A 14,524-nucleotide genomic window follows, 5' to 3' on the forward strand; every position below is an offset into this window, starting at 1 on the left:
AATTTGGGGGAGGGTATTTTATTTATTTAATATTTTTCTCACTTATTTAGAATAATTTTCTTATGGTTTCAAAATTTCTAAATTCTAGGTTCTCTCCCTTATCCCCCACCTGCAATTAAGAAACCATATATGAATTTATGCAAAACATTTCTATAAAAGTCATGTGGTGAAAGAAAATATAGATTTCCATCCTAATGAAAATAAAAACTCTCAAGATTTTAAAACACACACACACACACACACAAAGAATGCTTCAATCTGTATTCAGACACAATCAGTTCCTTCTCTGGGTATGTATAGGAATTTCATTTTTTTCCCCCAGAATATTCATGAATCATTGTACTGCTGGAAATAGCAAAGTTATTTATACCTAGTCAACCTAGAACACTGTAATCATTTTGTATATAGTACGTTTCAATTTGTTTGCTTGAGTTTATGGAGGACTTTCTGTGATTTTATTCTTTTTTTCTGGAGCATCCTGCTCATTATTTCCCAAAGAACAAAAAATATTTCATCACAAACAAAATACCACACACTTTATTGAGCCATTTCCCAATTGATGTTTTTTTTTTTTTTTTTTTTTTTTGCTTTGAGAAGATAGCTGCTTTGATATTTTTTTGTACATATAGGTTATTCATATTTAAAAAAAACTTTTTTTGGGTATTTATGCCTTGTAATGTTCTCTTCTCTAAATTATAATCCTTCTCTATGAGCAGGTTTCTTAGGGGACTTCTGGAAGCAGCCTTCGTTTCATTTCAGTTCAATAATCCCAAATGCAGCCAGTTCAAATCCTTTATTTTCTCCTTTAAAGTCTTGAATCTTTTCATGGAGAACAGTTAGCTTTGATAAAGGCCTATCTCTCTCCTTGGTTGACATAGTTCCCTTTGAGAAATGAGGCCTTATCAGAGAAACATGGTTCAAAATTCTTGAATTCAAAATTACTAATACTAATTATATTTACCTCCATTTTTTCTTTCTTTTCATCCTGTCCCTCCTCAAAAGTGTTTTGCTACTGAGCACTCCCTCCCCCAATATGCTCTCTCTTTTATTATCTTCTCCTTTTGACATATTCCATTCCCCTCCTATTTTCCTGCAGAATAAGGTAAATTTCTATACCCCTATTGAGTATGCATGTTATTTCTTCTTTGAAGCAACTCTGATGAGAGTAAGTTTAACTCACTCACCCTTTCTTCCCTCTTTCTCCTTCCACTGTAAAAGCTTTTTCTTGTCTTTTTTGTGGCAGATAATTTGCAGCACTCCTCCCTTCCTCTTTCTTAGTATATTTCTCTCTTACCTTTTAATTTCATCATTTTTAAGATATTATCTCTTCATATTCAACTCACCTTTCCTTCTGTCTCTGTCTTTCTCTTTATATATATATATATATATGTGTGTATATATGTGTGTGTGTGTGTGTGTGTGTGTGTGTGTGTGTGTATTCATATACTCTTTCTAACTTCCATAATAATGAGAAAGTTCTAATGAATATCATCCTCCCATGTAGGAATGTAAATAAACATTAAGATTCTTATGATATAATTTTCGTGATTACCTTCTTATGCTTCTCCAGAATCCTGTACTTAAAAATCAAATTTTCCACTAATCTCTTTTTATCATGAATGCTTAAAAATCCTCTATTTCACTGAATGCACCCCCTTTTGCTCTGCAGGATTATATTCATTTTTTGCTGGATTGGTGAATTTTGGTTGTAGTCCTAGGTCTGCTGCTCTACAGAATATCATATTGCAAACTCTCTGGTCCTTTAAATAGAAGCTCCTAAATCTTGTGTTATCTTGACTGTGGCTCTAGTATAATTGAATTTTCTTTCTGGAAGCTCGCAATATTTTCTCCTTGATTTGGGAATTTTAGAATTAGAATATTATAATTCTTGGAAATTTTCATTTTGGGATCTCTTTGAAGAGGTGATTGGTGGATTCTTTTGATTTCTATTTTATGCTCTGGTTCTAGAATACCAGCACAGTTTTCCTTGATAATTTTTGGAAAGATGATGTCCAGGTTCTCTTTTTGATCATGACTTTTACCAATAATTTTTAAATGATATCTCCTGGATCTATTTTCCAGGTCAGTTGTTTTTCCAATGACTTATTTCATAATTTTTGTACTTTTAATTTTTTTGAATTTGTTTTATTGTATGCTGATTTTACACAAAGTTATTAGCTTTCATTTACTCAATTCTAATTTTTAAGGAATTATTTTGCTTTGAGCTTTTGTACCTCCTTTCCCAAATGGCCAATTTTGCTTTTTAAGGCACTCTTCTCCTCATTAGTTTTTTTTTTTTTTTTTGGTATTTCCATTTGCACAACTCTCAATTCTTTTCCTAATTTTTTCTCTATCTTACTTACTTGATTTTCAAAATCCCTTTTGAACTCTTCCATGGCCTGAATTCAATTTTTATTTTTCTTGGAGATTTTTTTGAATATATAAACTTTGTTATCATCTTCTGAGTATGTGTTTTGATCTTCCTTGTCACCATAACTTTAAATGGTCAGAAAATTTTTCTCTTGTCTGCTCATCTTCCTATCCTATTACCTGACTTTTAACTCTTTATTAAAGTAGGGCTCTGTTTCCAGGGTACAGGGTGCATTGTCTCAAGTTTCAGAGATTTTGTGCAGCTGTTTTCAGAAATCTTTCTAGGGACCTGACCACAAGCACTTTTTCATGTTCTGGGACTGTTAGGAGTTCAATTGTACCAGTAAGATCTAATGTGCTAAAATGAAACAGTTTTGATTGCTGGAGCTGAGCCTGTGCTCAGGATTGCACATTGTTCTCCCATCCCATTGCCACAGATTCTCTCTGCTGACCTTCCAAATCCCAAATCCTCCCTAGTGTCCCTAGGTCCAGAGGTCCAGAAACCTCCCTCACTGCTGCTGATTCTGAGGTTTCACCTCACTGTTGCTGGGGCCAGTGCCAGGTGGGGGTTGGAGATGTGCTGGGACTGCACTGGGATTGCATGATAGACTCCCATCTTTGTGTCACAGACCTTTTCTCTTGACCTTTTAAGTTGCTTTCAGCTGGGAAATGTTCTACTCCATCTGTTGGGGTGTTCTGATATTCTAAAATTTGTTGAGAGTCCTACTGAAAGGAATTTGAAGCAGTCTTTCCTGCTTTCCTGTCTTTCCTCTGCCATCTTGGCTCTGCCCCGCCCCCCCCCCAATAAACCTCAATTTCACTTTAAAAAATAACTGTGTTTTACAATGACTGTCCAGTGACAATATTGATGTTGCTGAAGCATGATTCCTTATAATACTGGTAAAACTTTGGGACTAATATCTTCAGATTTTCTTCTAGCCAAATATCACTTCATTTTTCTGAAACTAAAGTTTATGCAATGATAAAATGAGGAAATTTGATTAAATGATCTCTAAAGCTTTTCTGATTTTAAATTACTTATAGGCTATTTTCAAATTTTTGTTGGATTGTAAATAAGTATAAATACAAACACACTCAAAACTAGATAAACATAATAGTAGCTCCTGTTTAGGTACTAGTTTATAGTGTGAAGTACTGTCCACACAATCTTGTCAATTATGCAGTGCAGGCAAATAAGACATAAAATGATTTGCTTATGGTTATATAGTTAGTAAATTAGGAAGCCAAAGATCAAAGGTAGGCCAATTGTTTTCTTCTCTAGTCTTCTTCCCTCATATCCTTCAAAATAAATGATTTCATCAAAGAAATAACATTAGAGATTTGAAATCATTTGGTTTCTTTGGAGGAATGAAATGTATATGTCATTTCTTTGCTGGTATACTGGAAGATCTTTCTTTTCATATAAAGGGTGAGGTGGAGATACTAAATTTCATATAGAAAATGTAACCACTGATTGTCATACCTGTGGGTTTATTTTGAAAAAGCATAATCCTAAAATTATAGTGGCTGTGCTTATGAATTATCATGAAAAGTTACCAACATCAGACACAGTTTCAGTATATGTATAGCTTGGAATCTTTTTTAACAGGACTTTGCCAGGAGAGAAAAAGTAATGATTGGCTTTTCTCTTTCCAGGCTGGTGTCAATCACATACACTTTCCTTTCCTTAACAAGGAAGATCAAAGAAGACTAGATTAATGGAATAAAAAAACCTGAAGAATCAAAAAACTCAAGATTATTTTCTTATTTATAGTGGGAGAAATGTTTGCAGATCCACAATCAGCATTATGACCAATCTTAACACATGAACTAAAGGCAAACAAAAACCTTACTCAAGTTTATTATTATATTATTATATTATTTATTAATTAATTATTATTATATTATTAATATTATTATTATATTATTATATAGAGTATTATCTTTTAATATCTAGATATTTCTTTTTTTTTTTTCAACATCTACCCCATCAATTGATGAGTATAGTAGTGCAACAGATATCCTGATCTAGGTAAATATAACATATATCTAGGACTTCTCCAGAATAAAATACCCTTTCTTTAAGTTTACAATGACTATCCATCCATTGACTTTAAACTGAACATTATCTCATTTTCTTCCTCCCTCTTTCCCAAGATTTTAGCCAAGAAAATTAATGTGCACATTGCGCATTAAACACTCTTAAGAGAAGAGATAGCTTCCTGAAATGAGTTAAAGAAAATGGTTAGAAGATGGAAGCCAAAGAGAAAGGCACTTGGGTTCAACTGAAACAGTAGCCTGTTCTACACTTCAGCCATTACCAATTGATAGTCATCCTATTAATGTCTAATTCTCTGCTTCCAGAAAAGAGCTGCTATAAATATAGATTATTTTCCTTGTTTTTATGTCTTTTAGGATACAGAGATAGCAGTGGTATTTTCCTTTTTCCCCAGCACATTGCTTTCTCTTGAATTTTATCTTTTCAGACATGATCACTTTGAATTCAACTAACACCTGTTCTTCAATATATATTCCTTCTAACTGTTAATAATGAAAAAGTTTTTAGAGTTACAAAGTGCATCTTTCCATGTAAGAATGTAAATAGTTCAACCTTATTAAGTTCCTTATGATTTCTCTGTTCTGTTTATATATATATATATATATATATATATATATATATATTTTAATCAAACCTTTGATCAAGCAATACTTCTACAAGTCTATTTTGCTTCTGATTATCCTCTTCCTAAATCTGCCCTCCCCTCTATCATCCCCTCTCTTCTCTTCCCTTCCCTTCCTATTATCCTTTAAGGTAGATCGATTTCTATACTAAATTGAATGTGTATATTATTCCCTCTTTGAGCCAATTCTAATGGGAGTAAGATTTATTTACTCCTCTTTCCCTCCTTCCTTTTCTCCACTATAAAAACTTTTTCTTGCCTCTTATATGTGATAATTTGTCCCATTCTATCCCTCCCTTTTCCTTTTTCCCAGTACATTCTTTTCTCACTTTTGAATTTTAAATTTAGACATCATCCCCTTGAATTCAACTAACATCTGTGCATCAATATATATTCCTTCTAACTATCCTAATAATAAACGCTATTGAGTTATAAGTGCATCTTCCCATCTAAAAATATAAATAGTTTAACTTTTTAAAATTCCTTATGCTTTCTGTCGTGTTTACTTTTTATGTTTCTCTTCACTCTTTTATTTGATAGTCAAATTTTCGATTCGGTTCTGGTCTTTTCATAAGCAATACTTCAAGGTTCTTTATATCACTGAATGCTTATTTTCCCCTTTGAAGGATTATAATCTGTTTCAAATTAGTTCTTGGTAGCAATCCTAGCTCCTTTGCTCTTTAGAATATCATATTCCAAACTCTCTGATTCTTTAATTAAAAGCTGTTAAATATTTTGTTATCCTGACTATACCTCTAAGATACTTGAATTGTTTACTTCTGGATGCTTCCAATATTTTCTCCTTGACTTGGGAGGTCTGGAATTTGGATATAATTGTGCTGGGTGTTTTCATTTTAGGACATTTCAGAGAGTGATTGGTGGATTCTTTCAATTTCTATTATGCTCTTTGATTCTATGATCACATCATTTTTCTCTGACAATTTCTTGAAAGATGATGTCTAAGCTTTTTTTAAGAGTTTTCTTTTTTATCATTATTATTATTATTATTTATTGACAAAACATATGCATGGATAATTTTTTACAACATTATCCCTTGCACTCACTTCCCTTCGGACTTTTTTCTTCCCTCCCTCCACCCTCTCCCCTAGATGGCAGGCAGTCTTATACATGTTAAACATGTTAAAGTATACCTTAGATACAATATATGTGTGCAGAACTGTACAGTTCTCTTGTTCCACAAGAAGAATTAGATTCAGAAGGTAAAAATAACCTGGGAAGAAAAACAAAAATGCAAACAGTTCATACTCATTTCCCAGTGTTCCTTCTTTGAGTGTAGTTGATGAATTAGATCTTCTCTTTGTCAAAGATATCCTCTTCCATCAGAATACATCCTCAAACGGTATGGTTGAAGTGTATAAGGATCCCCTGGTTCTGCTCATTTCGCTCAGGATCATGTAAGTCTTTCCAAGGCTCTCTGTATGCATCCTGCTGGTCATTTCTTAAAGATCAATAATATTCCATAACATTTATATATCATAATTTACCCAACCATTCTCCAATTGAAGGACATCCATTCATTTTCCAGATTCTAGCCACTGCAAAAAGGGCTGCCCCAAACATTTTGGCACATACAGGTATCTTTCCCTTCTTTAATATCTCTTTGGGATATAAGCCCGGTAGTTGGTTGGAATTGTGAATGAATTCAACCATTCTGGAGAGCAATCTAGAATTATGTCCAAAAAGTTATCAAACTGTGCTAAAGTTGTGAATCATTTCTAATAGCTTTTTAGTAGAAGCTCTGGGGTTTTCTAAGTATACCATCATATCATCTGCAAAGACTGATAATTTGGTTTCCTCATTACCTACTCTAATTCCTTTAATCTCTTTCTCAACTCCTATTGCTGAGGCTAGTGTTTCTAATACAATATTGAATAATAAGGATGATAGTGGGCAGCATTGTTTCACTCCTGATCTTACTGGGAATGGTTCCACTTTATCCCCAGTACATAAGGTACTGACGATTTTAAAAATATGCTCCTGTCTATTTTAATGAAAAGTCCATTTATTCTATTCCTATACTCTCAAGTGTTTTTATTAGGAATGGGTGTTGGATTTTATCAAATGCTTTTTCTGCATCTATTGAGATGATCATATGGTTTTTGTTAATTTGGTTATTGATATATTTAATTATGCTAATAGTTTTCCTAATATTGAACCAGCCCTGCATTCCTAGTATAAACCCTACTTGGTCATAGTATATTATCCTGAGGATAATTTTCCGTAATCTTTTTGCTATTATTTTATTTAAGATTTTAGCATCAATATTCATTAGAAAGATTGGTCTATAATTTTCTTTCTCTGTTTTCAACCTACCTGGTTTAGGTATCATGTCTGTGTCATAAAAGGAATATGATAGGACTCCTTCAATTCCTATTTTTTTCAAATAGTTTATATTGCATTGGAGTTAATTGTTCTTTAAATGTTTGGTAGAATTCACATGTAAATCCATATGGTCCTGGGGATTTTTTCTTAGGGAGTTGATGAATAGCTTGTTCTATTTCTTTTACTAAGATGGGACTGTTTAACCAATTTACTTCTTCCTCTGTTAATCTGGGCAAGCTATATTTTTGAAGGTATTCTTCATTTAAGTTATCTTTAAGTTATCGAATTTATTGGCATAAAGTTGAGCAAAGTAGCTCCTAACTATTGTTCTAATTTCCTCTTTATTCGTGCCGAGTTTTCCCTTTTTGTTTTAAGACAAACAATTTGATTTTTTTCTCTTTGCTTTTTTAAATCAAATTTACCAAAGGCTTATCTATTTTGTTGGTTTTTTCATAAAACCAACTGTTAGTTTTATTAATTAATTCTATATATATATATATATATATATATATATATATATATATATATATATATATATATATATATATATATATTTTTTACTTTCAAATTTATCAATCTCTCCTTTTATTTTTAGAATTTCAGGTTTAGTGTTTGATTGGGTTTTTTTAAAAATGTTTCCTTTTCTAACATTATTATTTGCAAGCCCAATTCAATGACTTTCTCTTTCTCTATTTTATGCAAGTAGGCTTCTAGAGATATAGAATTTCCCCTAATTCCTGCTTTGGCTGCACCCCACACATTTTGGTATGGCATCTCATTGTCATTTTCTTGGGTGAAGTTTTCTTGGGTGAAGTTATTAATTATGTCTATGATTTGGTGTTTCACCCAGTCATTCTTTAGTATGAGATTATTTAGTTTTCAGTTATTTTTTGGTCTATTTTCCCTTGGCTTTTTATTGAATGTAATTTTCATTGTATCATAGTCTGGAAAGGATGCATTTACTATTTCTGCCTTACTGCATTTGTGTTTGAGGTTTTTATGTCCTAATTTGTAATCAATTTTTGTATAGGTTCCATGAACTGCTGAAAGGAAAGTGTACTCCATTCTGTCTCCATTTAGTTTTCTCCAAAGATCTATCATATCTAACTTTTCTAGTATTCTATTTACCTCTGACTTCTTTCTTATTTATTTTGAGCTTTGATTTCTCTACTTTAGAGAGTACAAGGTTGAGATCTCCCACTATTATAGTTTTGCTGTCTATTTCTTCTTGCAGTATCTGAATTTCTCTTTTAAGAACTTAGATGCTATACCACTTGGTGCATATATGTTTAATATTGATATTGCTTCATTATCTATGCTACCCTTTAGTAAGATATAGTGCCCTTCCTTATCTCTTTTAATTAATAATGATCAATTTTTGCTTTTGCTTGATCTAAGATCAGAATTTTTTTTTTACATCACCTGAAACATTGTAGATTCTGCTCCAGCCTTTTACCTTTGAGCTGTATGTATTGCCCTGCTTCAAGTGTGTTTACTGTAAACAATATATTGTAGGATTCTGGCTTTTAATCTAGTCTGCTAACTTCTTCCTCTTTATAGGGGAGTTTACCCCATTCATTTATGGTTAAAATTACTAATTTTATATTACTTGCCATCTTGTTAAACCCTGCTTATGCTTTTCTCCTTTCCTTCCCCCTTAACCCTCTCACCAGTTTTAAACTTGTGAGCACCACTTGCTTCTCACAGCCCTCCCTTTTTAGTATCCCTCCCCCATTTTAGAGTTCCTTCCCCTATCTTAGCCCTTTTCCTCACAATTTATATATTCCCTTCTGCTTAGCTTACTCCTTCCCTTTTCACTTTCCCCTCCCTCTTTTCAATGAGAAGTTTCATCATAAATTGAGTTAAATCTAATATTTTTCTCTTTAAGCCAATTCTGACAAGATATACACACTATATTCATCCTCCTCCCTTCTTTCTCTCAGATATAATAGGTTTCCTTTGCCCCTTTGTGAGATGTAGTATCCCCACTTTACCCTTTTTTGGGTACAATTTCGTTTCCATCACTAGTTTCTAGAACAAATTATATATGTGTTCTTTACATATCTTTATAACAGAAATATAATTCCCAAAATTTCTTTTTACCTTTTTTAGTTTTCTCTTGAATCGTATTTGATCAAACTTTTTGTTTAGTTCTGGTTTTTTCATCAGATATAGATGAAATTCATCTATTTCATTGAATGTCCATTTTCTTCCCTGGGGGGGAAAAATGCTCGTTTTGGCTGGGTAAGTTATTTTTGGCTGCATACAAATTTCCTTAGCCTTTTGGAATATCAGCTTCCAGGCCCTTTGATCCTTTAATGCTAGATCCTTAGTAATCCTTATTATGGCTCCTCTATACTTGAATTTATTTTTTCTAGCAGCTTGTAGTTTTTTTCCCTTGGCCTTATACTTCTGGAATTTAGCCACAATATTTCTTGGAGTTTGGATTTTAGGGTCCCTTTCAGTAAGTGATTGATGAATTCTTTCAATATCTATTTTACCCTCTGTTTCTATAACATCTAGGCAGTTCTCTTTGATAATTTCCTGGAAAATGGTGTCCAGGCTCTTTTTTTTTTTTCCGTCATACTTTTCAGGAAATTCAATAATTCTCAGATTATCTCTCTTAGATCTATTTACCAGTTCTGTTTACTTTGGAAAACAACAGAACTGGAAAATAGAAAATAGAAAATATTAGAAAATAATAAATTGTTTCATTTTTTTTGGTTTTGCTTGACTGATTCTTTGTGTCTCCTCGAGTCATTTAATTCCATTTGTCCAATTCTGATTTTTAATGAATATATACTCCTTCCCTTTTCACTTTTCCCCTCCCACTTTTCAATGAGGTGGGAGGTGTTTCTCTGTAAATCAAATATATCTAATATTTTCTTTTTGAGGCAATTCTGATGAGAGTAAAGATTCACACTATGTTCAACTCCCTCCCTTCTTTCCCTCAGATATAATAGGTTTCTTTTGCCTCTTCATGAAATTTAGTACCTCCACCTGGTACAATTTCCATTCCACCTCTACTTTCTTTTTTATATTATAACATTAAACCAAATTATACATGTACTCTTTATGTATACCCATAACAGAAATATACTTCTCAAGAGTTATTTTTACCTTTTTATGATTGTCTTGAGTCCTATATTTGGAGGTCAAACTTTTTATTTAGCTCTGATGTTTTTGTCAGAAATACATGGAATCCACCTATGTCATTTAATGTCAATTTTCTTCCCTTGCAGAATATGCTCACTTTGGCTGGGTAAGTTATTTTTGGCTGCATACCAGCATACCAAGTTCTTTGCTTTTCAGAATTTCGGATTACAGGTCCTTTGATCCTTTAATGTGGAAGCTTCTAGGTCCTGAGTGATCCTTATTGTGATTCCTCAGTATTTTTTTTTCCTGGCTGCTTATAGTATTTTTATCTTGGTCTGATAGTTCTGGAATTTAGCCACAATATTTCTTGAAGTTTTAATTTTGGGATCTCTTTCTGTAGGTGATCAATGTATTCTTTCCATGTCTATTTACCTTCTGGTTCTATGACATCTGGGCAGTTCTCTTTGATGATTTCCTGAAAAATAATGTCTAGGCTCTTTTTTTCATCATGCATTTCAGAGAGTCCAATAATCCTTAGATTGTCTCTCTTAGATCTATTTTCCAGGTCAGTTGTTTTCCCCATTAGGTATTTTACATTTTTCTTTTTTTTTTTTTTTCTTTTTTGGTTTTGCTTGATTGATCTTTGTTGCCTTATTGAGTCATTTGTTTCCATTTGTTCAGTTCTTAATTTTAGTGTTATTTTCTTCATTTACTTTTTTTAACTTCTTTTTGTATTTGTCCAATTGAATTTTTGAATGAGTTGTTTTGTTCTATGGATTTATTTTTCCATTTCACAAATTCTGTTTTTTAAGAAGTTATTTTCTTTTTCTGTTTCACAAATTCTGTTTTCCTATGAGTTATTTTCTTTTTTCCAGTTTATCAAATCTGTCTTAATGAGTTATATGCTTTTTTCCATTCCACTATGTGTATTTTCTGTTGCCTTTTCCAGACTCTCTTCTAAGGCTTTCATTTCCTTTCCCCATTTTTCCTCTGGCTCTCTTTCTCTGTAGGGTGAAAATCAAAGAAGAGTCAAGTATAATACTGAGATTACAAACTTTAAGGAATAGAAGGATAATAATAACAATACTGTAACATGCTCTTGTCTCCAGAAGCTGCTGATCGCTCTCTGGGAGGAGATCTGCTGTGTCAACTCAAATCTCTCTGACAGATTCTTCTTCCTGTAGAGAACCGTTGTCTCCAGACAGTTGCCGTTAACTCTTGTCCAGAGAAGTGATTTCTCTTCCTGCAGAGAGCTGCCTCAAGTCTGGTCTAGAGCAGAGACTGACTTTTCCTCCAGAGCTGCCCTCTTTTATCCTCCCAGAGAATGGGCATGGGATAATGCAAGGGCTTCTGGGAAGAATTACTTCAACCAATGAACTTGCTCCTCCTAAGCACGCAAGCTCTTCCCCAGGAATTCACAAGTAAAACTCCCAGTAAAGGCTGGAACTAGAGAATTGTTAAGTACCAACTTAGCACTTAAGTAAGAACCTAATATCTCATTATCTCATTAGCACTTGGTAAGAACCCAACATCTCCCCCTTTCTTTTCATTTAGAACATAGGGTGGTTGTGACCTTGAAACATAAATCCATCAATATGGGAGGCATTATACATAATTACATAAATTACATTATATATATATAATATATATATAATTACATTATACATAATTACATAAACACATAGTAACATAACGCATGCTAGAAATATATAACAAATAACATGATCAAATAATCATAAACTGAGAATTTATAAATGTCCATAAGCCCATTGTCCATTAGTTTCATCTTGTGTTAGGAAATCCAATGATTCCTGCTGGTTTTTAAAGTTCTTTAACAGTCTTCTTATTAGCCATGCTCTTTCAGTGTCAGATGTTTCTTAGATTTTCTCCTTTGTTTTGAAGTCTTTCTCTTTTTTCTGTCTCTCTCCAAAAGGCAAATACGACTCGTTGGCACCCATCTGATTCCTTCTCCATCTGAAGAAATACAAGCAAACCCTCTCCCCCAGGCAGTTAACTTATCTGGTCCCTTCCATTCACCACTTTCTGGGTCTCTCCACATCATCTGGTGATTATCTAAGGACAGTGGAGCTGCTCGCACTGGACACTGCCCTTCTGGTGGGTTATAAAACCTGTCTGCCGGAGCCAGTGCATCTTTGTCAAAAATTAGAAAATTAATGGTATAGAGAACTAAATTTAGAAGTTCCCTAGGGCTACCTGTGGCTCCCCCTTTCTTTTGTTTTTGGAGGAGTGTCTTAATATCTCTATTTCTTCTCTCTACTATTGCCTGACCTTGTGGATTAAAAGGTATTCCAGTAATGTGTAATAGCTTATACTGCACACAGAAGTGCACAAAATGTTTAGAACTATATGCAGGTCCATTATCTGTTTTTATTGCTTGTGGCACACCCATAATTGCAAATGCTTGGATAAGGAATTCAGTGACCACTTGGGCTGTCTCTTTTCCTGTTGGCACTGCAAAATGAATCCTGAAAAGGTATCTACTACCACGTGGATGAAAGACAGATGACCAAAAGATTTATAGTGGGTCACATCCATTTGCCACATTTCATTGGGTCTCAAACCACGAGGATTCTTCCCTGGAAGGAGTGTAGGAGCGTGGAAAGGAAGACAAGCTGTACAGCTTTTTACTATGCTCCTAGCTTCCTCTCTTGTGATTCCAAATTGTAAACGTAAAGCTCGAGCAGCCTGATGATATTTAGAATGATATTCTTGTTCTTCCTGAAATAAAGGACTACTGGCTAACATGGTTAGAAGGCTATCTGCCTTTGAATTTCCATCAAAAATAGGACCTGGAAGTCCACTATGTGAGTGAACATGCAAGATATAAATCTTGCCTGGATGTTTTCTCACTTGCTCTTGAAGTTCCTTAAAGAGCTGATAAATATTAGAGGCTGCAAATTGTATTTGGGTTGTGGCAATTCTTTGTACTACACCTACTGAATAGGCTGAATCAGTAATTATATTTACGTCTCCTGGGTAATAAGTAAGAGCTAGAATGATAGCAAATAATTCATTCTGTTGAGTGGACTGAAAAGGAGTCCTGACTACTCTCTTTATGGTTAAATCATGAGAGTATACAGCACAAATATTTTCTTTGGAGGCATCTGTAAAGATTGTTGGTCCTTTAAGAGGAACCTTAGAAACCTTTTCTTCAAAAATCCATCACTAATTATGTAGTAGCCGGGTTATCTTTAATGGAGATCCATGTGCAAAATTTGGAGCTGCGGCCAATAAAATTTGCCATTCTGGGATGGTCTCACAGCATACATTAATTTGTGCGTTAGTATAGAATGTGTATATTTTTTCAGGACTTATTCCAGATAATTATATTACTCTCTTAATTGCCTTTAATAAAATTCTAGCCACAAGCACTGGGTAAGGAGTAAGCCTTTGTTCTGGTTGTACTGGGAGGTTCACCCACTCAATCACACTGTCTCCTTGATGAAGGACTGCTGTGGGTGCTTCTTTTGTAGCAATAACTGATATTTCCAAGGGTTTTTGAGTGACTCTTTCAACCACATTGGATAAAGCCAGTTCAACTTCTCTCAAAGCCTCTTGTGCTTTTTTTGTAAGCTGGCTTGGTGAATTTAAAGCACCTTAAAATATCATATAGAGGTTGTAGTTGATTGGTAGTTAAGCCTAACTCTGGATGCATCCATTGGATATCTCTTATTAATTTTTGGAAATCATTTAAGGTGTTCAACTTCTCTGTTCTTAAAGAAAGCTTTTGTACTGTGAGTGTCTTAGGATATACTTCATATCCTAAATATTGAAAAGGAACATGTCTTTGAAATTTTTCTGTAGCTATATGGAATTTGTAGTATTTTACTGTTTTCATGGTCTTTTGTAGATATGCTTCTAACATTTGTTCCTCAGGTGCACATCCCAAAATATCATCCATATAATGTAACAATATTACTTTTGGAAAGGCTTTTCTTACTGGAGCAAGAGCAGCAGCAACATACATTTGGCACATAGTAGGGCTGTTTTTCATTCCCTTGGCAAAACTGTCC

The 14,524-nt window shown here is 33.6% G+C and overlaps 1 protein-coding gene across 9 annotated transcripts in view; it reads right to left on the reverse strand.

Moving 5' to 3' along the window:
• The window catches only part of CCDC91 (coiled-coil domain containing 91), a 533,266-nt gene that overhangs the window by 112,079 nt on the left and 406,663 nt on the right, over positions 1–14,524 (reverse strand). The window contains exon 12 of one of the 9 annotated variants that reach the window (XM_074270663.1): positions 11,080–11,494. The exons of the other annotated variants lie outside the window; for them this stretch is intronic. Coding sequence (XP_074126764.1) covers positions 11,411–11,494 — 84 coding nt within the window. The 3' untranslated portion in view covers positions 11,080–11,410. Of the gene's footprint in view, positions 1–11,079; positions 11,495–14,524 lie in introns of those variants that run through there. 9 annotated transcript variants of the gene reach the window in all.

The sequence above is a fragment of the Sminthopsis crassicaudata genome, chromosome 5, assembly GCF_048593235.1.
Source record: "Sminthopsis crassicaudata isolate SCR6 chromosome 5, ASM4859323v1, whole genome shotgun sequence".
Classification (NCBI taxonomy): Eukaryota; Metazoa; Chordata; class Mammalia; order Dasyuromorphia; family Dasyuridae; genus Sminthopsis; species Sminthopsis crassicaudata.